At 45.1% G+C, this 22,719-nt stretch overlaps 1 protein-coding gene and 1 long non-coding RNA gene across 3 annotated transcripts in view; one reads left to right on the top strand and one right to left on the bottom strand.

Moving 5' to 3' along the window:
* Window positions 1-2,435: 2,435 nt before the first annotated feature.
* The window catches only part of LOC132541326 (uncharacterized), a 28,410-nt gene continuing 8,126 nt past the window's right edge, over window positions 2,436-22,719 (bottom strand). The window contains exons 2-3 of the long non-coding RNA XR_009552498.1: window positions 4,321-4,508; window positions 2,436-3,016 (exon numbers count right to left, since the gene is read on the bottom strand). This is a non-coding gene — a long non-coding RNA (uncharacterized LOC132541326). The remainder of the gene's footprint in view (window positions 3,017-4,320; window positions 4,509-22,719) is intronic.
* Window positions 7,736-22,719, top strand: part of PLEKHG5 (pleckstrin homology and RhoGEF domain containing G5) — a 60,682-nt gene continuing 45,698 nt past the window's right edge. For both annotated transcript variants that reach the window (XM_060201350.1, XM_060201351.1), the window contains exon 1: window positions 7,736-7,883. In XM_060201350.1, the coding sequence (XP_060057333.1) occupies window positions 7,751-7,883 (133 nt within the window). In that variant the 5' untranslated portion in view covers window positions 7,736-7,750. The remainder of the gene's footprint in view (window positions 7,884-22,719) is intronic.

The raw sequence follows: 22,719 nt of genomic DNA, 5'->3' as shown, positions 1-22,719 counted from the left end.
TACCTTTACACAGAGGTTTGCTGGCTGTGTGTGTGTGTGTGTGTGTGTGTGTGTGTGTGTGTGTGTGTGTGTGTGTATGTGAGGGGGTCAGTGGGGTACATCTCTTAGGCCTGGTATATAGGACAGAGGTCAGTGAGCTAGAGGGCAAGGGGGTGACTAGTACCTGCCCCAGCTAGGTTACATAAGACCCTCTGGCTGGCTGGCAGGACTTAATTTCTAACAGGCCTATAGCCTGACCTGGGAGAATTCAGCACAGCAGAGCCCAAGTGGCCGCTTCTCACACAAGCAGGGTGACTGGCACTAGGCTTAGCTGGGTGGTGCCAGCTTCCTTCCCAGTGTCCTCTTTCTCTTTTCATGCACAGATGACTCTCCTGGGCTGTCCTGGGGACCCAGACTGGCTTCTCCAAACAGCAGAAGGAGGAGGAAGGGATGTAGTTAACCAGCTCTAGGTGTTCAAGGGACTGCAAGGGTCATAGTGGACCTCCCCTGGGGTGGAAGAAAGGCTGAGCCCCTTGAAATAATAGGAGAAAGGGGACAGGAGATAGCTCACCCAGTACAGCACACACTTTATTATGCATGAGGACCCAGGTTCAAGCCTCTGACCACCTCATGGGCATACCATGCAGAGAGAGAGCTTAGTGAGTCGTGGAGCAGTGTTGGGGTGTCTTTCCCTTCTCTGTCTCTCACTCTCTATCTGAAAAAAAAAAAGAAAAAAGTCTGCTGAGGGTAGCAGAATCATGTAGGCTTGAAGTCTTATCAAAACTCTGGCAACAAAAAGAAAGAAAATGAAAAGTAAGAGAGAAAGAGAAAGGAAGGAAGCAAGAAAGGGAGGGAGGAGGAATGTGGAGTTCATCCAAGTCTTGATCTTCATGAGGGGAGCATCCTCTGCTAGACACACTGGAGGGGAGCTCCTTAATCCATTTCACTTATATGGACTCGCAGGCAGTGACAGGATCATGAAACAGTTCTGCTGTGGGACTGGGCGCTGGCAAGCCTACTGAGCACACATATTACCATGTCCAAGGGGGAAATCTTCACAGGCAGTGAAGCAGTGCTGCAGGGTGGGTGTCTCTTTCTCTCCTTCTCCACCCCCCCCACCAATTTCTTTTTTTATGTTAATATTTTTATTTTATTATTTATTTATTTATTTGCTTTTTGTTGCCCTTGTTGTTTTTATTGTTGTTGTACTTATTTTATTTTTTTAAAGAATTTATTTATTTATGACAAAGATAGGCAGAGAGAGAAAGAACTAGACATCATTCTGGTACATGTGCTGTCAGGGCTTGAACTCAGGACCTCATGGTTGAGAATCCAGTGCTTTATCCACTGTGCCATCTCCTAGATGACCTTTTTTTAAAAATTTAATTTATTCCATTTTTTGTTGCCCTTGTTGTTTTATTGTTGATGTTGTTGTTGTTGGATAGGACAGAGAGAAATGGAGAAAGAAGGGGAAGACAGAGGGGGAGAGAAAGACAGACACCTCTGCAGACCTGCTTCACCCCTTGTGAAGCGACTCCCCTGCAGGTGGGGAGTCAGGGGCTCGAACCTGAAACCTTCTGCCTGCTGGACCACCTTTTTATTTTTTTTTAAACCAGAGCACTGATTAGCTTTGGCTAATGGTGGTGCAGGGGCTTGAATTTGGGGCTTTGGATCTTTGAAGATCCACAAGAGTCTCTTTGCATAGCCATTATGCTATCTGCCCCTGCCCCCACCACCAAATTTCTCTTTATATATATTGTATTATATTATATATAATTTTTATTGTTTTTGTGAGAGATGAAGAGAGAGAGACAGAGAAACACTAGAGCACTGCTCAGCTCTGGCTTATGGTGGTGCGGAGGACTGAACCTGGGACTTTGGAACCTCAGGCATGAGAGTCTGTTTGCATAACCCTTATGCTACCTCCCCCACTCCACCACTAATTTCTGTATGTCATATCAAATGAAAAGAAAAGGGGGGAAAAAAGGTGCCAGGAGCAGTGGACTCATAGTGCAGGCATCAAGCTCCAGCTTTTATTGGTGGAAATAAAAGAAATAAAAAAAATTAAAAAGTGGGAGTTGGGTGGTAGCGCAGGACCGGTTGGAGCCCCCGGCTCCCCAAGTGCAGGGGAGTCACTTCACAGGCGGTGAAGCAGGTCTGCAGGTATCTATCTTTCTCTCCCCCTCTCTGTCTTCCCTTCCTCTCTCCATTTCTCTCTGTCCTATCCAACAAAGATGACATCAATAACAACAACAATAACTACAACAATAAAACAACAAGGGCAACAAAAGGGAATAAACAAATAAATATTTTTTAAAAATAAAAAAGCAGTTCTACTGCACCTTAGAAAGCTGCCCTCTGGGGACTGCAGTGCTCAGTAGCATGGAAAAGGGTATCAAGGGGACTATGGGACTCGCCTTGTGTGATCTCAGAAAGGAAAGTACCTCCAGGTTCAAATTTTTTTTGTTGGACTTGGCCTATTGGCAGATAGTGGACAGTGTGAGGGTTGATGTCCATGTGCTTCTTCTCTCATATGTATATGTATATATATATATGAGAGAGAGAGAGAGAGAGAGAGAGAGAGCACCAGAGTATTACTCAGGCAAGTGCAATGTCAGGAATGGATCTCAGGATATCATGCTTGATAGTCTAATGCCTTATCTATAGCACCACCTTCTAGATCACTCCTGTTCCTTTTTAGACTTCTTACTCAGCTGGCTTCTAGAAGCTGTTCTCCCACCCTCACATGACACTTTTGTTCTTAAGGAAACAGCTGTAGCAGTCATGGGACTTGACTCCTCCCAAGTCCAAGGTCACTGGTAGGCACTGGTTGAGGCCTCCAGTCCCCATCCCTATGCATGTCCTGGCCCTGGACCCATGGAAACTCACAGAGGTGGTGGTGGGAACAGGTGAAGAGCTTCTGGGGTCTCCCTGTCCAGGACCAGGCTTCACAGCCCCAGGGTACAATCCTCAAGAAGGGTGTGAGCCATTGGTTCCTTGCTGCTTAGGATCTTCCTGTGTGGAGGCTGAGCTGCCCCTGGAGGAGCCAGCAGGAGTGCTGGGCCTCAACTGCCCTGAAGCCCTGCAGCGCACCATGTGTCACTGAGGGTCAGGCAGTGTGGCCAGGTGGTGAGAACAAGGTTCTAGGGTTCAGCCCCTGCCTTATCCCCTTGTAGATCCACATAGTCCTGGGTTAGTTACTGCCCTTGAACTCAGTTTCTCCATCTCAACTACGGAGATGGCAGTTTTGCCTTACAGGGCTGGCAGTTTAATGGAGATAATATGTGAGCCATGCTCAGAATATTACCTGGCCTGCAAAAAAATGTACCTGTCCACTACAGAAGAGATACAAAAGGCTGAGAAGCAAATGAAAAAATGCTCCAAGTCACTGATTGTTAGAGAAATGCAAATAAAGACAGGAATGAGATACCACTCTACTCCTGTGAGAATGCCATACATCAGAAATGATAGCAGCAACAAATGCTGGAGAGGGTGTGGGGTCAAAGGAACCCTCCTGCACTGCTGGTGGGAATGTAAATTGGTCCACCCTCTGTGGAGAACAGTCTGGAGAACTCTCAGAAGGCTAGAAATGGACCTACCCTATGATCCTGCAATTCCTCTCCTGGGGATATACCCTAAGGAACCAAACACATCCATCCAAAAAGATTTGCGTATACCCATGTTTATAGAAGCATAATTTTTAAAAAAATATTTTATTTATTTATTCATGAGAAATGACAGGAGAGAGAGAGAGAGGGAGAGAGAGAAAGAACCAGACATCACTCTGGTACATGTGCTTCTGGGAACTCAACTCGGGACCTCATGCTTGAAAGTCCAAAGCTGCACCAACTCCCGGACCACAGCGCATAATTTGTAATAGACAAAACCTGGGAGCAACCCAGGTGTTCAACAACAGATTAGTAGCTGAGCAAGTTGTGGAATACACAGTGAAATTCTACTCAGCTATTAAAAATGGTGATTTCACCATTTTCAGCCCATATTGGATGGAGCTTGAAGAAATCATGTTAAGTGAAATAAGTCAGAAACAGAAGGATGAATAAGGGATGATCTCACTCACAGGCAGAAGTTGAAAAACAAGATCAAAAGAGAAAACACTAAGCAGAACCTGAACTGGAGTTGGTGTATTGCATCAAAGTAAAAGACTCTGGGGTGGGTGGGTGGAGGGGAGAATACAGGTCCAAAAAGCATGACAGAGGACCTAGTGGGGGTTGTATTGTTATGTGGAAAACTGAGCAATGTTATGCATGTACAAACTATTGTATTTACTGTAAAACATTAATCCCCCAATAAAGGAAAAAAAAAAAAAAAAAGAAAATGTACCTGCCTGGCTGTGCTCCAGTTATCTTAGAAGTGGTGAGGAAGGGCTGGGAGATGTCTCGCCTGGTAGAGTGTCCACCTTACCATACAAAAGACCCTCATTTCAAGCCTTGGCATCAGATGGGAGTACCAGGGCATAGGAGGGAGCTCCACATATTGTCGAACAATGCTGTTGTGCCTCTCCCTCTTGTCTGTAAAAGGAGAAAAGAAAAAAAAGGTGGTTGGTGGCACACCTGGTTGAGTCCACATATTAACATGCATAAGGAGCCAGGTTCAAGCCCCCTGTTCTCACCTGTAGGGGGAAAGCTTCACTAGTGGTGAAGCAGTGTTGCTGGTCTCTATCTCTCTCTCCTTTCTACCTACCCCCCCTCAAGTTCTCTCTGTTCTATCAAATGAAATAGTTTTTAAAATTATTTATTTATTTATTCCCTTTTGTTGCCCTTATTGTTTTATTACTGTAGTTATTATTGTTGTTGTCATTGTTGGATAGGACAGAGAGAAATGGAGAGAGGAGAGGAAGACAGAGGTGGGGGGAGAAAGAGACACCTCTGCAGACCTGCTTCACCGCTTGTGAAGTGACTCCCCTACAGGTAGGGAGCCGGGGGCTCGAACCAGGATCCTGATGCTGGTCCTTGAGCTTTGTGCCACCTGTGCTTAACCCACTGCACTACCGCCTGACTCCCAATAAATAGTTTTAAGAAAATATGATGAGAGGTTCTCCTAAAGTTGGTGAGCATGTCACTAGTGGTCAAGTTTCCTAGGTTCTCTCAGACACTGTGTCCACTTGCTTTCAACTGTCACATCTGCTGTTACAAGGGCTGGAGGCCTGTGGTGGCCTTTCATTGGCCTGACAGAGCACCACCTGAGTCCCTGAGATGACTCATGCCCTACAGTGTAGGGGGATGGGGGCCTCTAGCGTAGACAGAAGGCATGTGGGTGACTCCATGTGGGAGCCGAAGAAGACAGGCCACTGTGAGCCAAGGCAGGAAACAGGAGGCACATTTGAGGACAGAGAGAAGCTTAAGGAGGAGGCTGCATGTGTGTTGAGGGGTGGGGTGGGGTGGGGTGGAAGTAGAGGCAGAGCTTGCCTGAGCTCCGCAGCATCATAAATAACCCTCATCCTTGCCCATTGGGGCTCCATGCATTCCTCCCAAAGTTGGGGTTAGGAAGAAATCCTTGCCACCTGAGAGCTGGAGAAACAGCTTTATGCAAAAAGATTTTCATATCTGAGGCTTCTTGGTCCCAGGTTCAATCTCTAGAAACACCATAAGGCGTATTACACCAAAGTAAAAGACTCTGGGGTGGGTGGGTGGGGAAAATACAGATCCAAGAAGGATGACAGAGGACCTAGTGGGGGTTGTATTGTTATATGGACAACTGGGAAATGTTGGAAGTCGGGTGGTAGCGCAGTGGGTTAAGCTCACGTGGCGCAAAGCACAAGGACGAGTGTAAGGATCCTGGTTCGAGCCCCCAGCTCCCCACCTGCAGGGCAGTTGCTTCACAGGTGGTGAAGCAGGTCTGCAGGTGTCTATCTTTCTCTCCCCCTCTCTGTCTTCCCCTCCTCTCTCCATTTCTCTCTGTCCTGTCTAACAATGATGACATCAATAACAACAACAATAATAACTACAACAATAAAAAAACAAGGGCAACAAAAGGGAAAATAAATATTTAAAAAATTAAAAAAAAAACTGGGAAATGTTATGCATGTACAAACTATTGTATTTACTGTTGAATGTAAAACATTAATTCCCCAATAAAGAAATAAAAAAAAAAAGGCAGAGCTGAGCTGTGCTCTGGTTAAAAAGGAAGAAAGAAAATTAATTCTTGCTGCTCCCCCCCTCTGCGCCCTATGAGACAGGGTTGCATTGGGACTGACTGTTCACAACCTAGTGTGTAAACCCTGTTCCCCAGATCAGGACACATAGGGGTCTGGGCTGGGGAACTGTTCTGGGACCACCCCTGACTCCACTGTGGGCACTGAGCTCAGCCATGGCTGCTGGGGACAGATTGTCTCACACCCCCACACTGGCTTCCTGCCCATAAACATGAGCAGGGGCGCCCCCACCTCCATGGGCTCTGGCCCAGGCCTCGTGGGTGCCAGCAATCAAGGACTATGGGGCCTGCATTTGTCCGTCCTTGGCCCTGCGCCAGAGGAGGAGGGCTGGTGGGCAGGCAGGCATATGGTTTGAATTAATCCAGCTGCCTCTTGGCACCTCAGTCCTCAGCTGGGGGTATGCAGGCTGCCTGGATGGCCACTTCTCCCAGCCTCCCACCCGCCACAGCCCTGAGGTGACCCCCCACCCCTACCTCCCAGAAAGCAATGCCTTCTGATGCCAGCTCCTTGCCTGTGTCATGTGATTTTCTGAGGCTAGGTGAGCTCAAGAACAGCCTCAAAGGGCTGGGGTAGGTGGGGTATAGCAACTCCACAACTAGTACAATTTCCTTCCTGCAGGTGTGGACTCGGGTTTTGAACCCGAGTCCTTGCACACAGTAATATGTGTGCTCTACTGGAGCTCAACAACTAGTTTTTATAAGACTCCAGAATAAGCTGACAGTGACTTTCACTTTCTGTATAATCAGGTCTTCATTCTTTTCATGGTTCTTTGTGTGAGTGACTCTGCACCCCTAGACCCCATCTAGCCCTCCCAGCCCTTCTAGTCTTCCTGCCTCCCTCCTTCCTTTGTGGACTATGCAGGGGACATTGAGATTCAATGATGTGAATGCTCTTTGACTGGATCCAATCTGTCCGGGGCTCCATATGTAATGCTGCCACAGGAGGTGGTAACACATGGTCTGAAGAGGGAGGAGCATTGAGTGTACAGCCCAGAGAGGAAAGAGGCCCTGCCCCACAACTCCCCCAGGAAGCCCAGAGGAGCTGGGAGACTGGCCTTGATGTTCCCAAGAGGGGGCCTTGTCACAGCTCAGGGGCACCTCTATGGGTTCTTCCACTCCTCATGGAGAATTCTGCCAGGGCCTTGCTGGGGCTGGGGACTGGGATCAGAGGTCAGGGGTGGGGGCTGGCATTGCTCCTGGGGCAGCACATTTTTTCCTCTGAAAACGTATCTCCACAAAGAGACCACGGAACAATTGCACTCTTTTCCGGCCCTCTGCCGTCCCCAGACACCGGCCCATCCCCTTGGTGGGGGCTCCGAGGGGGCCGGGAAGTTGAAATTTGTAAAATGTCTGTAGGAGGCGGAAGAAAGGCGCTTTGTGTGGGGCCCGAGCTCAGGCCATTGGTCAGCTCCTAGGCCTTCAGAAGCTCCCAGAATGCTCCCCTCCCCACAGAGGGCCATGCTAGCTGGCCCCTAGGGCAGCCTCAGGGTCTCTGCAGCCCCAGCCCCCACTGCATCCAAGGCCTTGGGGACCCAGGTCCCTGGGGCCACCCAGCTGCTAAGGTCACGGGCCTTTCTGGGAGGCCAGCTTGGGCCTCAGCATGTTTCTCTACTGGAAAAAGCGGGGTGCCTATGAGCTGGAAGCCCTGCCCAGGGCCCTGGCTGAACTGGAGCTGGGGGCTGTGGAGCGTTTCTCCTGGAGCTCCACATTGGACATCATTGAAGACCTTGAAGGTAGGTGCTAACCCTCTTTCCCCACAGACTCCACAAACATCTGTTCTACCTGGTTATCTTCCTCCTGCTGGAGATGGGGGCCCACTCACCTACTAGACAGAGATTCAGGCCAGCCTGTGGCTGACACCTCGAAACTCCTACCCACTGGGACAGAGAACTGCAGAAGCTATAGAGACTGGGATCTTGATCTCCATATTCTCCTCCTCTGTCCCAAGTTCTGGCCTCCCTGAGCCTGACTAGAGGCAGTTTCCTCATCCTGGAGTGGGCCCTTTCCGGAGTCCAATGCTGAAAAGAGACAGAAAGTAACAGGCAGAGGTTGGGCAGTGGCACACCCAGTTGAATGTATACATTATCATGTGCAAGAAGCAGGGTTCCACCCTCCAACCCCCTCCTTCAGGGGCGAACCTGTAATGTGGTGAAGCAAGTCTGCAAGTGTCTCTCTGTTTTGCCCTCTCTATCTTCTCCCTCCTACTATCTAATTAAAAAAAAAGGAAAAATGGCCTTCAGGAACAGTGGATTTATCATGCAGGCACCCAGCCCCAGTGATAACCCTGGAGAAAACAAAACAAAAAAAGCAACAGTCAGTCTTGAGTTCCCCTTAGAGGGGAACTTCATGGGGCAAGCATCCTAGTGCTGTTCCCAGAGGGGAAGCTGGATGCCTGGTGGGTGTAGGTGACAGGTGTTCTCTGGAACTCCTACTTCCTGTTCCACCTCCACAGGAAGTATATTTGTGTTTGGGGGGGGGGGGATGATGAGGTGGGGTGGGGGGGGTAGAAGGGAAAGGCATGGCACAGTGCCCACAGGGTCCTAGGAACACTGGGCCCCTTTGAAGTGTGTGCAGTTCAGGGTGGGTGGTAGGGCTGGAGGAGAAGACACTGACTGTGATGCTGGGCTGGGTCTGGAGCTGGGGGGTCCGGGAGGATGGCATGGGCAGACAGTGAGGTGGCAGGCTTGGGGAAAACTCTCTCTGTTCTTGAGCCGCTGCCAGAGGGAGGATTAGTGAATGTAATTATGGGGAGAGGTGGACAGTGGGAGTTCCTTCTGTTTACTTCTCCAATAGACAATTTTTAAATAATTTTTAATTACCTTTATTTATTTATTGGATAGAGACAGTCAGAAATTAAGAGGGGGAGGGGAGATAGAAAGGAAGAGAGACACATGCTGTACTGCTTCACCACTTGCAAAGCTTCAAGGTGGGGACGGGGGCTTGAACCTGGGTCCTTGTGCATTGTAATATGTGCACTCAACCAGGTGCACCACCACCCGACCCCACACTTGACAAAAATCTTTTTTACTTGAGGCAGGTAAGATGGTGGAGGCCCCAACAATGCCAGTCTTACTTGAGGTCATTTTGGCCACCCCCAGCCCAACAAGGCGAAGTCTGTTTACCCTGCACAGTGATTATCTGCTTCCAGCCATGGAGGCCTGCAACTAATACTGAAAGGGGATTTGTCCTCTTGTCAAGCACTTTTTCTATTATTTTCATTTTTTAAGGATTAAAAAAAATTTTGAAATTATTATTTATTTTCCCTTTTGTTGTCCTTGTTGCTTGTTTATAGTTGTTGTAGTTAATGTCATCATTGTTGGATGGGGGAGAGAAAGATAGACACCTGCAGACCAGCTTCACTGCCTGTGCTCAACCTGCTGCACTACTGCCCGACCCCCCTAAATTTTTTTTATTAAATTTATTTATTGGATAGAGATAGCCAGAAATTGAGAGAGTAAGGGGAGACAGGGGGAGAAACAGAGACACCTGCATCACTGCTTCATCACTCACAAAGCTTTCCCTCTGCAGGTGGGGACTGGGGGGGCTCAAACCCAGGTCCTTGCACATTGTAACATGAACTCAAGCAGGTGTACCACCTACTCAGCCCCCTATTATTATTTTCATTATCTTAATTATGTAGAGCTAGGGCCTATGCCAATTCCATTGCTCCAAGACTTTTTTTTTTTTTTTACCCATGAAAAACTCAGAGCTCTTCTCTCCTAAAAAAAGTCCTTGACTGAAGACAACAGCTCCTGCTACTCACTTCAGTGGTTCTATGGTTTAGCTGTGTACTTCTTCTTTTTTTTTTTCACATCATTTATTTTTATTTTTTAAATAATTTATTTCTTTATTGGGGAATTAATGCTTTACATTCAACAGAAAATACAATAGTTTGAACATGCATAACATTCCCCAGATTCCCATTTAACAGTACAGCCCCCACTATGTCATTCATCATCTTTCATGGACCTGTATTCTCCCCACCCACCCCAGAGTCTTTTACTTTGGTGTAATACTTCAATTCCATTTCAGGTTTGACTTGTGTTTTCTTTTCTGGTCTTGTTTTTCAACTTCGGCCTGAGAGTGAGATCATCCCATATTCATCCTTCTGTTTCTGACTTATTTCACTCAACATGATTTTTTCAAGGTCCATCCAAGATCGGCTAAAAACGGTGAAGTCACCATTTTTTACAGCTGAGTAGTATTCCATTGTGTATATATATCACAACTTGCTCAACCACTCATCTGTTGTTGGACACCTGGGTTGCTTCCAGGTTTTGGCTATTACAAATTGTGCTGCCAAGAACATATGTGTACAAAGATCTTTTTGGATGGATGTGTTGGGTTCCTTAGGATATATCCCCAGGAGGGGAATTGCAGGGTGATAGGGTAGGTCCATTTCTAGCCTTCTGAGAGTTCTCCAGACTGTTCTCCACAGAGGTTGGACCAATTGACATTCCCACCAGCAGTGCAGGAGGGTTCCTTTGACCCCACACCCTCTCCAGCATTTGCTGCTGTTACCTTTTCTGATGTATGACATTCTCACAGGAGTGAAGTGATATCTCATTGTTGTCTTGATTTGCATTTCTCTGACAATCAGAGACTTGGAGCATTTTTTCATGTGTTTCTCGGCCTTTTGGATCTCTTCTGTGGTGAATATTCTGTCCAAGTCCTCCCCCCATTTTTGGATGGGGTTATTTGTTGTCTTGTTGTTGAGTCTGGCAAGCTCTTTATATATGTTGGTTATTAAACTCTTATCTGATGTATGGCATGTAAAGATCTTCTCACATTCTGTGAGGGGTCTCTCGGTTTGGGTAGTGGTTTCTTTTGCTGTGAAGAAACTTTTTAATTTGATGTAGTCCCATAGGTTTATACTTGCCTTAGTCTTCCTTGTAATTGGATTCGTTTCATTGAAAATGTCTTTAAAATTTATGCGGAAAAAAGTTCTGCCAATATTTTCCTCTAAGTATCTGATAGTTTCTGGTCTAACATCCAAGTCCTTGATCCACTTGGAATTTACTTTTGTATTTGGTGAAATGCAGTGATTCAGTTTCATTCTTCTGCATGTTTCAACCCATTGTTTCCAACACCATTTGTTGAAGAGACTCTGCTTCCCCCATGTAGTAGTCTGGGCCCCTTAGTCAAAGATTAGATGTCCATACGTGTGGGGCCTCATTTCTGGGCTCTCAATTCTATTCCACTGGTCAGTGTGTCTGTTCATGTTCCAGTACCAAGCAGTTTTGATGACAATGGCCCTATAATACAGTTTGAAATCTGGGAGTGTGATGCCTCCGGTTCTGTTCTTTTTTCTCAAGATTGTTTTGGCAATTCTAGGTCTTTTCTGGTTCCAGATAAACATTTGTAGCATTTGTTCTATTCTCCTAAAAAATGTGCTTGGGATCTTGATGGGGATAGCATTAAATTTGTAGATGGCTCTGGGTAATATATTCATTTTGATGATGTTAATTCTTCCAACCCATGAACATGGAATATCTTTCCACTTCTTTGTGTCTTTTTCAATTTCTTTGAGTAGTGACTCATAATTTTCAGTATACAAGTCTTTCACTTCTTTGGTTAGGTTTACTCCTAGATATTTTATTGTTTTTGTTGCTATAGAAAAAGGAACTGATTTCTGGATTTCAATTTCTTCTTAGTGTTTGCATAGAGGAATGCCACTGACTTTTGAATGTTAATTTTATAGCCTGACACCTTACTGTATTGCCTGATGATTTCCAAAAGCTTCTTGCTGGATTCCTTAGGTTTTTCCATGTATACTATCATGTCATCTGCAAATAAGGAGAGTTTGACTTCTTCTCTTCCAATCTATATGCCTTTAATTCCTTGCTCCTGCCTGATTGCTATGGCAAGAACTTCCAACACTATGTTGAATAGTAATGGTGATAGTGGGCAGCCCTGTCTAGTAAGTACCTGATCTGAGGGGAAATGCTTCCAGTTTTTCACCATTGAGTATGATGTTGGCTGTAGGTTTGCTATATATAGACTCCACTATCTTCAGGAATTTTCCAACTATTCCCATTTTTTGTAGTGTTTTGATCATAAAGGGATGTTGGATTTTGTCAGAGGCTTTCTCTGCATCTATTGATATGACCATGTGGTTTTTGGTCTTGCTTTTGTTGATGTGGTGGATCACATTGATTGACTTACGTATATTAAACCAACCTTGCATGCCTGGGATAAACCCCACTTGGTCATGATGAACAATCTTTTTGATATACTGCTGTATCCGGTTGGCTAGAATTTTGTTCAATATTTTCGCATCTATGTTCATCAGAGATATTGGTCTGTAGTTTTCTTTTTTGGTTGTGTCCTTGTCTGCTTTTGGTATGAGGGTGATGTTGGCTTCATAGAAGCTGGCAGGGAGTATTCCAGTGTCTTCAATCTTCTGGAAGACTTTTAAAAGTAGAGGTGTTAGTTCTTCTTTGAAAGTTTTGTAGAATTCATTTGTAAAACCATCTGGTCCAGGACTTTTATTTTTGGGAAGATTTTTGATAACTGTTTCAATTTCATTAGCTGTGATGGGCCTGTTCATGTTATCCACTTCCTCTTTACTTAGTTTTGGAAGTTGATAGGTATCTAGGAAATCATTCATTTCTTCCAGGTTCTCTAGCTTGGTGGCATATAGTTGTTCATAGAAGCCTCGCATGATATGTTGAATCTCTGCAGTGTCTGTTGTGATTTCTCCTCTTTCATTTACTATCCGATTTATTTGGGTCTTCTCCCTTTTTTGTTTTGTGAGTCTGGCTAAAGGTTTGTCGATTTTGTTCACTCTTTCGAAGAACCAACATTTACTTTCATTGATCTTTTGTATGGTTTTCCTATTCTCAATGTTATTTATTTCTGCCCTAACTTTAGTAATTTCTGTCCTTCTGGTTGCTTTAGGATTCCTTTGTTGTTGTTCTTCTAGGTCTTTAAGATGTGCAATCAGGCTGTTTATTTGTGCCTTTTCTTGTTTCCTAATGTGTGCTTGTATAGCTATGAACTTCCCTCTTAGGACTGCTTTAGCTGTGTCCCAAATATTTTGATAGCTTGTGTCTTCATTTTCATTGAACTCTCGAAACATTTTGATTTCTATCTTGATTTCCTCCTTGACCCAGAAGTTGTTAAGAAGTGTACTGTTGAGCTTCCACATTTTGGGACTGTTACTAATCTTTTATTGATTGTTAAGTGTTAGTTTAATTCCACTGTGGTCTGAGAAGATGCTTGGGATGATTTCAGTGCTCTTGAATTGGCTGATGCTGTCTTTGTGGCCTAACATATGGTCTACCCTTGAGAATGATCCATGTGGATTTGAGTAAAATGTGTATTCCAGTTTCTTGGGATGAATGACTCTGAAAATGTCCAATAGTTATAGTTTATCTATCTCTTCATTTAGCTCCCTTATGTCTTTACTGATTTTCTGCCTGGATGATCTGTCAAGTTGAGATAGTGGGGTGTTGAAGTCCCCTACTATGATTGTGTTACTGTTAATATATTGCTGTAGCTCTTTCAGTAGAAGTTTGATGTATTTAGATGGCTTCTCATTGGGTGCATAGATGTTAATAATTGTTAAGTCCTCTTGATTGACTGATCCTCTGAGCATTAAGTAGTGTCCATTCCTATCTTTTTTTAATCTTATCTATTTTAAAGCAACTAAAAAAGAAGTAAGAGATCTAAAAAGAGATTAAGAGATGCTGAAAACAACAACAGAGTCCTATGGGATGACTTCAAAAGAAACAATATACGCATTATTGGCTTACCAGAGGAAGAAAGAGAAGGAGAGGAAGAAAGCATTCTCCAGGCCATAATAGCTGAAAATTTCTCTAGTCTAGACAACACCAAAGACATAAATATTCAAGAAGCCCAGAGGGTCCCAAACAGAATTAACCCAGACCTAAAGACACCAAGACATGTCATACTTAGAATGGAAAGGAATAAGGATGAAGAAAGGATACTCAAGGCTGCAAGAGAAAAACAAAGAGTCACCTACAAAGGAAAACCCATAAGATTAGCAGCAGACTTCTCCATACAAACACTACAGGCCAGAAGAGAATGGCAAGATATCTATCGAGTGCTCAATGAGAAAGGCTTTCAGCCAAGAATACTATATCCTGCTAGACTGTCATTCAGACTAGATGGAAGCATCAAAACCTTCTCACACAAGCAACAGTTGAAGGAAGCAACCATCACCAAGCCTGCCCTGAAAGAAGTTCTGAAAGGTCTCCTATAAACAACCAGACCACCACAAATAGGACATATATCAAAACACTCTAAAACTCTTCAAGAATGGCGTTAAAATATCTTCAATCTTTGATATCAATAAATGTCAATGGCCTGAACTCACCTATTAAAAGACACAGAGTAGGAAGATGGATCAGAAAACTCAACCCAACAATATGTTGTCTACAGGAAACTCACCTAACTCAACAAGACAAACACAGACTTAAAGTGAATTTCCCTCTTAGGACTGCTTTAGCTGTCTCCCAAATATTTTGATAGCTTGTGTCTTCATTTTCATTGAACTCTCGAAACATTTTGATTTCTATCTTGGTTTCCTCTTTGACCCAGAAGTTGTTAAGAAGTGTACTGTTGAGCTTCCACATTTTGGGACTGTTACTAATCTTTTGTTGATTGTTAACTGTTAGTTTAATTCCACTGTGGTCTGAGAAGATGCTTGGGATGATTTCAGTGCTCTTGAATAGGCTGATGCTGTCTTTGTGGCCTAACATATGGTCTATCCTTGAGAATGATCCATGTGGATTTGAGTAAAATGTGTATTCCAGTTTCTTGGGATGAATGACTCTGAAAATGTCCAATAGTTCTAGTTTATCTATCTCTTCATTTAGCTCCCTTATGTCTTTACTGATTTTCTTCCTGGATGATCTGTCAAGTTGAGATAGTGGGGTGTTGAAGTCCCCTACTATGATTGTGCTACTATTAATATATTGCTGTAGCTCTTTCAGTAGAAGTTTGATGTATTTAGATGGCTTCTCATTGGGTGCATAGATATTAATAATTGTTAAGTCCTCTTGATTGACTGATCCTCTGAGCATTAAGTAGTGTCCATTCCTATCTTTTTTAATCTTATCTATTTTAAAGTCTATCATGTCAGATATGAGAATAGCTGTTACTGCCCTTTTTTGTGGGCCATTGGCTTGTATGATAGTTTTCCATCCTTTCACTTTAACCCTCTGAGCTACTGCCTGACTCCCCACATCCACCTTTTGATGCAGTGTTGGTTCTCCCCTGGGGAAGGGGAGGGTGTAATAAGCCCCAGCACTGGCTCAGCCCAGTGAAAAGCATGTTGTCTTAGCCTGTTTCAGTAGTCCTGTTCCTGCTCCTCCCTGGGTCACTCTTGCTTCCTCTGAGCAGCTCATGGGAGGAAGTAGAGGGTGGCCAAGGGGCAGGTGCCCACAGCGGCCTCAGGCAGAGGAAGTGGCCCACTGGCTTGAGGCCTGCCTGTAGGAGCTCTTACTGAGCTCACAGGGTGTGGGCAGGTGAGGTGATGACTGGAGTCACCAATCCCAGTGGACCATGCCTTTGATGGCTGTGGGCTGCTGATAGGAACAGCTTCAGAGGCCACAGTTCAGGGTCCTTGTTCCTTCCTTCCACTTGATTATCATGCCCCAATGTGTCCAAGGGGTTTTAGAAAAAGGACCACTCAAAGCACAAGGATCGGCATAAGGATCCCAGTTCGAACCCCGGCTCCCCACCTGCAGGGGAGTCGCTTCACAGGCAGTGAAGCAGGTCTGCAGGTGTCTATCTTTCTCTCCTCCTCTCTGTCTTCCCCTCCTCTCTCCATTTCTCTCTGTCCTATCCAACAACAACAACAACAATAACTACAACAGTAAAACAACAAGGGCAACAAAAGGGAATAAATAAAATAAATATTAAAAAAAAAGAAAAAGGACCACTTCTTTCTTTTTCTCCTCTCTCTCTCTTTCCTTCTACTTTATTAAATAGGACAGAAAGAAATTAAGAGGGGAAGGGGAGGGTGGGGGTAGATAGCATAATGTTTATGCAAATAGACTCTCTTGCCTGAGGCTCCATAGTCCCAGCTTCAATCCCCTGCACCACCATCCAGAGCTAAGCAGTGTTCTGGTTATAAATAAATAAATAGGGGGTTGGGTGGTAGCGCAGTGGGTTAAATAGGCGAAGTGCAAGGACCAGCATACAGGCTGGAGCCCTAGCTCCCCAACTGCTGGGGAGTCGCTTCACAGGTGGTGAAGCAGGTCTGCAGGTGTCTTTCTCTTCCTCTCTCTGTCTTCCCCTCCTCTCTCCATTTCTCTCTGTCCTATCCAACAACAACTACGACATCAACAACAACAACAATAATAACTACAGTAGGGAGTCGGCGGTAGAGCAGGAGGTTAAGCGCACGTGGCGCAAAGAGCAAGGACTGGCATAAGGATCCCTGTTCGAGGCCCAGCTCCCCACCTGCAGGGGCATTGCTTCACAGGGGGTGAAGCAGGTCTGCAGGTGTCTTTCTCTCCCCCTCTGTCTTCCCCTCCTCTCTCCATTTCTCTCTGTCCTATCCAACAATGATGACATCAATAACAACAATAACTACAGCAACAATAAAAAGACAAGGGCAACAAAAGGGAAAATAAATAAAAATAAATAATTAAAATAAATAAGTAAGTAAATAAAATGTTAAAAGAGAGAGGGGGAGGGGGAGATAGAGAGGGAAAAAAAAAGGGAGACACCTCCATTCATCAACTCCCCTCCTATAGGTGAAAAGTGAGGACTTGAACCTGGGTCCTTGTACATAGTAACATGTGCACTCAACCGGGTGCACCACTACCCAGCCTTTTTCTTTATTTTCTTTTCTCTTTTTTTTTTTTTGCTTTTTTACCCCCTTTTTGTTGCCCTTGTTTTATTGTTGTAGTTATTATTATTGTTGTTATTGATGTCATTGTTGGATAGGACAGAAAGAAATGGAGAGAGGAGGGGAAGACAGAGAGGGTAGATAAAGACACCGACAGACCTGCTTCACCGCCTGTGAAGCGACTCTCCTACATGTGGGGAGCCAGGAGCTCAGAGCTCAAACCGGGTTCCTTATGCGGATTCTTGCACTTAGAGCCAGGTGTGCTTAACCGCTGCGCTACTGCCGACGCCCCCCACCCCAGCCCTTTTCTTCCTTCCTTCCTTCCTTCCTCCCTCCCTTCCCCCTCTTTTCCTTTCCTTTCCTCTTTCTTCCTTCTTTCCTTCTTTTTCTTTTTTTTGCCTCCAGGGTTATTGCCAGGGCTCAATGTCTGCAACATGAGTCCACTGCTCCTGGAGGCCTTTTTTTCCCCCCCTTTTGTTGCCCTTGTTGTTGTAGTCTTGTTGTGGTTATTATTATTGTTAATGTTGTTCGTTGTTGGAATAGGACAGAGAGAAATGGAGAGAGGAGGGGAAGACAGAGAGGACGAGAGAAAGATAGACACCTGCAGACCTGCTTCACCGCCTGTGAAGTGACTCCCCTACAGGTGGGGTGCCGGGGACTCGAACCCGGATTCTTAAGCCGATTCTTGCGCTTTGCGCCACGTTCGCTTAACCTGCTGTGCTACCGCCTGACCCCTCTTTCCTTCTTTCTTTATTTTCTTCCTTTCTTTTCTTCCTTCCTTTCTTTCTTCCTTCCTTCCTTTTTTTTCCCTTTCTTTCTGTCACCAGGGCTATCTCTGGGGCTGCACAACTCCACTGATCTACTCCCCCTTTATTTGTGTTTTGATAGAGGGACCCAGGTTCAAGTCCCTGGTTCTGTCCTGCAGGGGGAAAGCTTCACGAGTGGTGAAGAAGCGCTGCAGATGTCTCTCTGTCTCTTTCTTTCCCTTTCTATCTCCCCTTCTTCTCCTTGTCTCAATCCAATAATGAATAAATAAAAATATTTAAATATTGGAGCTGCGGAGTAGCGCAGCGGGTTAGGCCATGGCTCAAGGCGCAAGTACCGGCTTAAGGATCGGGGTTGAATCCCCCAGTTCCCTGCCTGAAGAGGGTCGCTTCGCAAGTGGTGAAGCAGGTTTGCAGCTATCTTTCTCTCCTCCTTTTTGTCTTCCCCTCTGCTCTCAATTTCTCTCTATCCTATCCAAGAATAACAGCTATGACAACAGTAACAACTACAACAAGCACAACAACAAGAACAACAAAATGGGAAAAATGACCTCTAGGAGCAATGGATTCGTAGTGTAGGCACCGAGCCCCAACTATAAACCTGGAGGCAAAAAAAAAAAAAATTAAAGAGAGAGAGACAGAGATAGATAGAAAGAACACATGCAGCAGTGCTCTACCACTAGTAAAACTCTCCCCCTATAGGTGGGAATCAGGGGCTTCATGCATGATAATGTGTGCTCTCTACCCATGTGCCACCACCCAGCCCCTGAGGATAATAGTTCTTTCTTGGATTACCTGTGATACACTGCCCAATGTTCAATGAGGGAGTGGTTCCTGGGGCTAGGAAAGAATTTGCCCAGGGCATGCTCTCAGGCTTTTGATCAGGTTTGGGCTAAATCATGTCCCTCCTTAGGCTGCTCCTGTGAGGGGTCCAGTTCTAGCACAACCTGTGGCAGTTGCCCTAGTCTGGACAGGCTCCCAAGAGGGCTAGGCTTGCGTGGGAGGGGGCATTCAAAGCCACAGCTGCTTCCTGGGAGGGGCAGCCTCTGCACAGCCAGGCCTGAGGCTGGGAGGGGGTGGGCAGGGAAAAGCATTGTCCTTATGGGCAGAAGTGTTCACTGGAGTGGGACTCATTAGTAAGGGGTCCCCTGAGGAATGACGACAAAATGGTTTCTTCTATACCTGGGATGAGCTAGCAAAGGGAGTACATGTGTGAAGATAGAAGATTAATTCTTTTTCTTTTCTTTTCTTTTTTTTTTTTTCCAGAGCACTGATCAACTCTTGCTAACAGTGGTGCTAGGGATTGAAACTGGTACTTGGAAACCTTGGGGATGAAAGTCTTTTTTAAAAAAATATTTTTATTTATTTATTATTGGATAGAGACAGAGAGAAATTGAAAGGAGGGGGGAGATAGAGAGGGAGAGAGAGACAGAGAGACACCTGCAGCACTGCTTCACCATTTGTGAAGCTTCCCCCCATAGGTAGGGACTAGGGACTGGGGACTGGGGACTTGAACACTGCTCCTTGCATACTGTAATGTGTGCTTAACCAGGTGAGCTACTGCCTGGACCTTCTCCTCCTCCCCCTCCTCTTTCTCCTCCTTTTTTAAGATAGAGATAGAGAAGGCAGTGATAGAGTGAAAGAGATCACAGCACTGAAGCTTCCTTCAGTGAGGTGAGGGCCAGGATAGAACCTGGGCTGCTCACATGGCAAAGCCAAACACTAAATGAGCTACTTCACCAGCCCATGAAAGTTTTTTTGCATATGTTGTTTCCCATTCCTCAAATATATTATTTATTTATATTTATTATTATTATTACTATTATTTTTGCCTACAGTCATTGGACCTTGGTGCAGGCACTTCAAATCCACTGCTCTGGAGCCTTTTTAATGTTTTTTTCCTTTTTATTTGATAAGACAGAGAGAAATTGAGAGGGTAGGGGGAGATAGGGAGAGAGAAAGTCAAACACCTGCACATATGCTTCACTGCTTGTGAAGTGTCCCCACTGCAGTCGGGGAGTGGGGGCTCGAACCTGGGTTCTTGCACATATTCTTGCATGTAGTGCTATGTGTGATTAACTGGGCGCACCACCACCCAGCCCTCATCTCCCAATTATTATTATTATTAAATAATTTATTTATTTATGAGAAGGATAGGAGGAGAGAAAGAACCAGACATCACTCTGGTACATGTGCTGCTGGGGATTGAACTCAGTACCTCATGCTTGAGAGTCCAATGCTTCATCCACTGCGCCACCTCCCGGACCACTCCAATGATTATTTTTTAAGATTCATTTTATTTATTGGGAGAGAGAGAGAACCAAATTACACCTTATAGGCCACAAGGGGGAACCACCTATTTACATCATGCCAGGTGCCTTGGGGCACTGTGGAGCAGTGTCACCTAATGGTTTAGGAGCACAGATTATGTTTCACAGATCTGGGATCAGGTCCCAAGTTCCTTACTCACCAACTGTATAACTTTGGGCAAGTCACCCAATTTAAACTTCCATTTCTTCATCTGTAAAATGGGCACAATATTCATGTCCCTCCATTGTTAAGAACACACTACTGCACATCATTTACAATGTGCAAGTTGCCACATTAACTGAGCCCAAACCAAAAATTGAAATGAATTATGATAATGTATTTAATTTAACTCCATATATTTCAAACATTGCCATTTTAACATGTAACTAAGTTTAAACTAATCTTAAAAAATCATCAGGGGGGAGTTGGGCGGTAGCACAGTGGGTTAAGTGCATGTGGCGCAAAGTGCAAGGACAGGCAAAAGGATCCCACCTGCAGGGGAGTCACTTCACAAACGGTGAAGCAGGTCTGCAAGTGTCTGTCTTTCTCTCCCTCTTCTGTCTTCCCCTCCTCTCTCCATTTCTCTCTGTCCTATCTAACAACAACAACATCAATAACAACAACAACAATAACTACAACAACAATGAAAAGCAACAAGGGCAACAAAAGGGAAAATAAATTTAAAAAAATCATCAGGGTTGGGGAAGTGGCTCAGCTATAGAGGACCTGGCTTTACATGTGTGAAGCTCTATGTCTCATTTTCACACCATAGGAGAGCAGCAAAGAACTCCAGGGATGACAGAATAGTGTTTTGAGTACTCTCTCTCTCTCTCTCTCCTGCTATCTCATTGAACAATAAAAAACAAAGGTGGAGATGACTCAAAACCCACTTCTCATTTGAATGAGGTTTGATCCTCAGCATCACTAAAAAAGGGGGGGGAGGACTGGGCAGTAGTGCAGTGGGTTAAGTGCACATGGCATGAAGCCTAAGGACTGGCGTAAGGACCCTGGTTCGAGCCCCTGGCTCCCTACCTGCGGTGGGGGGGGCGGGAGGGCGGGAGGGGCAGCGCTTCACAGTGAAGCAGGTCTACAAATGTCTGTCTGTTCCCCCCCCACCCCGTCTTCCACTCCTCTCTCGATTTCTCTCTGTCCTATCCAACAACAACAGCTATAGCAACAATAACAACCACAACAAGAGCAACAAAATGGGAAAATGGTCTCCAGGAGCAGTGGATTCGTAGTGCTGGCACCAAGCCCAAGTGATAACCCTGGAGGCAAAAAAAAAAAAAAAAAAAAAAGGAAGAAGAAGAAGAAAAGAAAAAGAAAAAATGGGGCTAGGGGGCCAGGTAGCACAGTGGGTTAAACTTACAGGGCATAAAGCAGAAGGACCGGGATAAAGATTCCTGTTCAAGCCCCCGGTTCCCCACCTGCAGGGGGGGTCGCTTCACAAGTGGTGAAGCAAGTCTGCAGTTGCTTCTCTGTTTCTCTCTCTCTCTCTTTCCCTTCCCCTCTCCTCTCAATTTCTCTGTCTCTATCCAATAATAAATAAATAAAATATTTTAAAAAACGATAAAAAAAAAAGAAAAAAACTGCACCAGTGAGGCAACTCAGTAGTAGGGTACATGTGTGACAGCCTGAGTTTAATCTCTGGTAGCACATTAAAAACTATCAACATTAGGAGTCGGGCGGTGGCATAGTGGGTTAAGCGCAGGAGGCACCAAGTGCAGGGACCAGCATAAGGATCCCGGTTTGAGCCCCCGGCTCCCCACCTGCAGGGGAGTTGCTTCATAGGCGGTGAAGCAGGTCTGCAGGTGTCTATCTTTCTCTCACCCTCTCTGTCTTCCCCTCCTCTCTCCATTTCTCTCTGTCCTATCCAACAACGATGACATCAAGAACAACAATAATAACAACAACGATAAAACAACAACGGCAACTAAAGGGAATAAATAAATAAATATTTTTTAAAAAAACTATCAACATCAGGAGGGCTGGTGATAGCTTACCTGGCAGAGTGCAGACCTTATCATGCAGGGTGTTTTACCAGCGTGGGGAAAGCTTCAGGAGCAGTGGATCAATGCTATGATGTCTCTCTCTTCTCTGTTCCTCTCTTGCTTTGTCTTTCACCTTCTAACTGAAGAAAGAAAGTGGGAGTGGTGAAATCACACAGGTGTAAAGCCCTAGCAAAGCCTGGCCAGCAATGATAATAAAAAATAATTTTCTGGGAAAAGTTTCTTCAGTGAAGTTCTGGATGGGGGAAATGGCATACTGGTTATGCAAAGAGACTCTCATACCTGCAGCTCCAAAGTCCCAGGTTTAAATCCCAAACCACCATAAGCCAGAGTTGAGCAGGTGCTCTGGAAAAGGAAGAAAGAGAGAGAGAAAGAGAGAAAGGAAAGAAGGAAGGAGGAAGAGATAGAGAAAGGAAGAAAGGCTGGTAGCGCACCTGATTAATTCGCCCAATTAATTCAAACCCTGGCCCTGCAGGGGGAGCTTCACAAGTGGTGAAACAGTGCTGCGGTTGTCTCTCTTTCTCTTCTTTTCTCTGCTCTTCTTTTCTTTTCATTTTTTTCCTTCCAGGCTTATTGCTGGGGCTCAGTGCCTGCACTAGGAATTCACTGCTTCTGGCTGCCATATGTTTTCCCTTGTTGTTATTGCTGGTATTGTTATTAT

This window comes from Erinaceus europaeus, chromosome 11 (assembly GCF_950295315.1).
Source record: "Erinaceus europaeus chromosome 11, mEriEur2.1, whole genome shotgun sequence".
In the NCBI taxonomy this organism is placed as follows: Eukaryota; Metazoa; Chordata; class Mammalia; order Eulipotyphla; family Erinaceidae; genus Erinaceus; species Erinaceus europaeus.
This window is presented reverse-complemented; position numbering and strand designations above follow the sequence as displayed.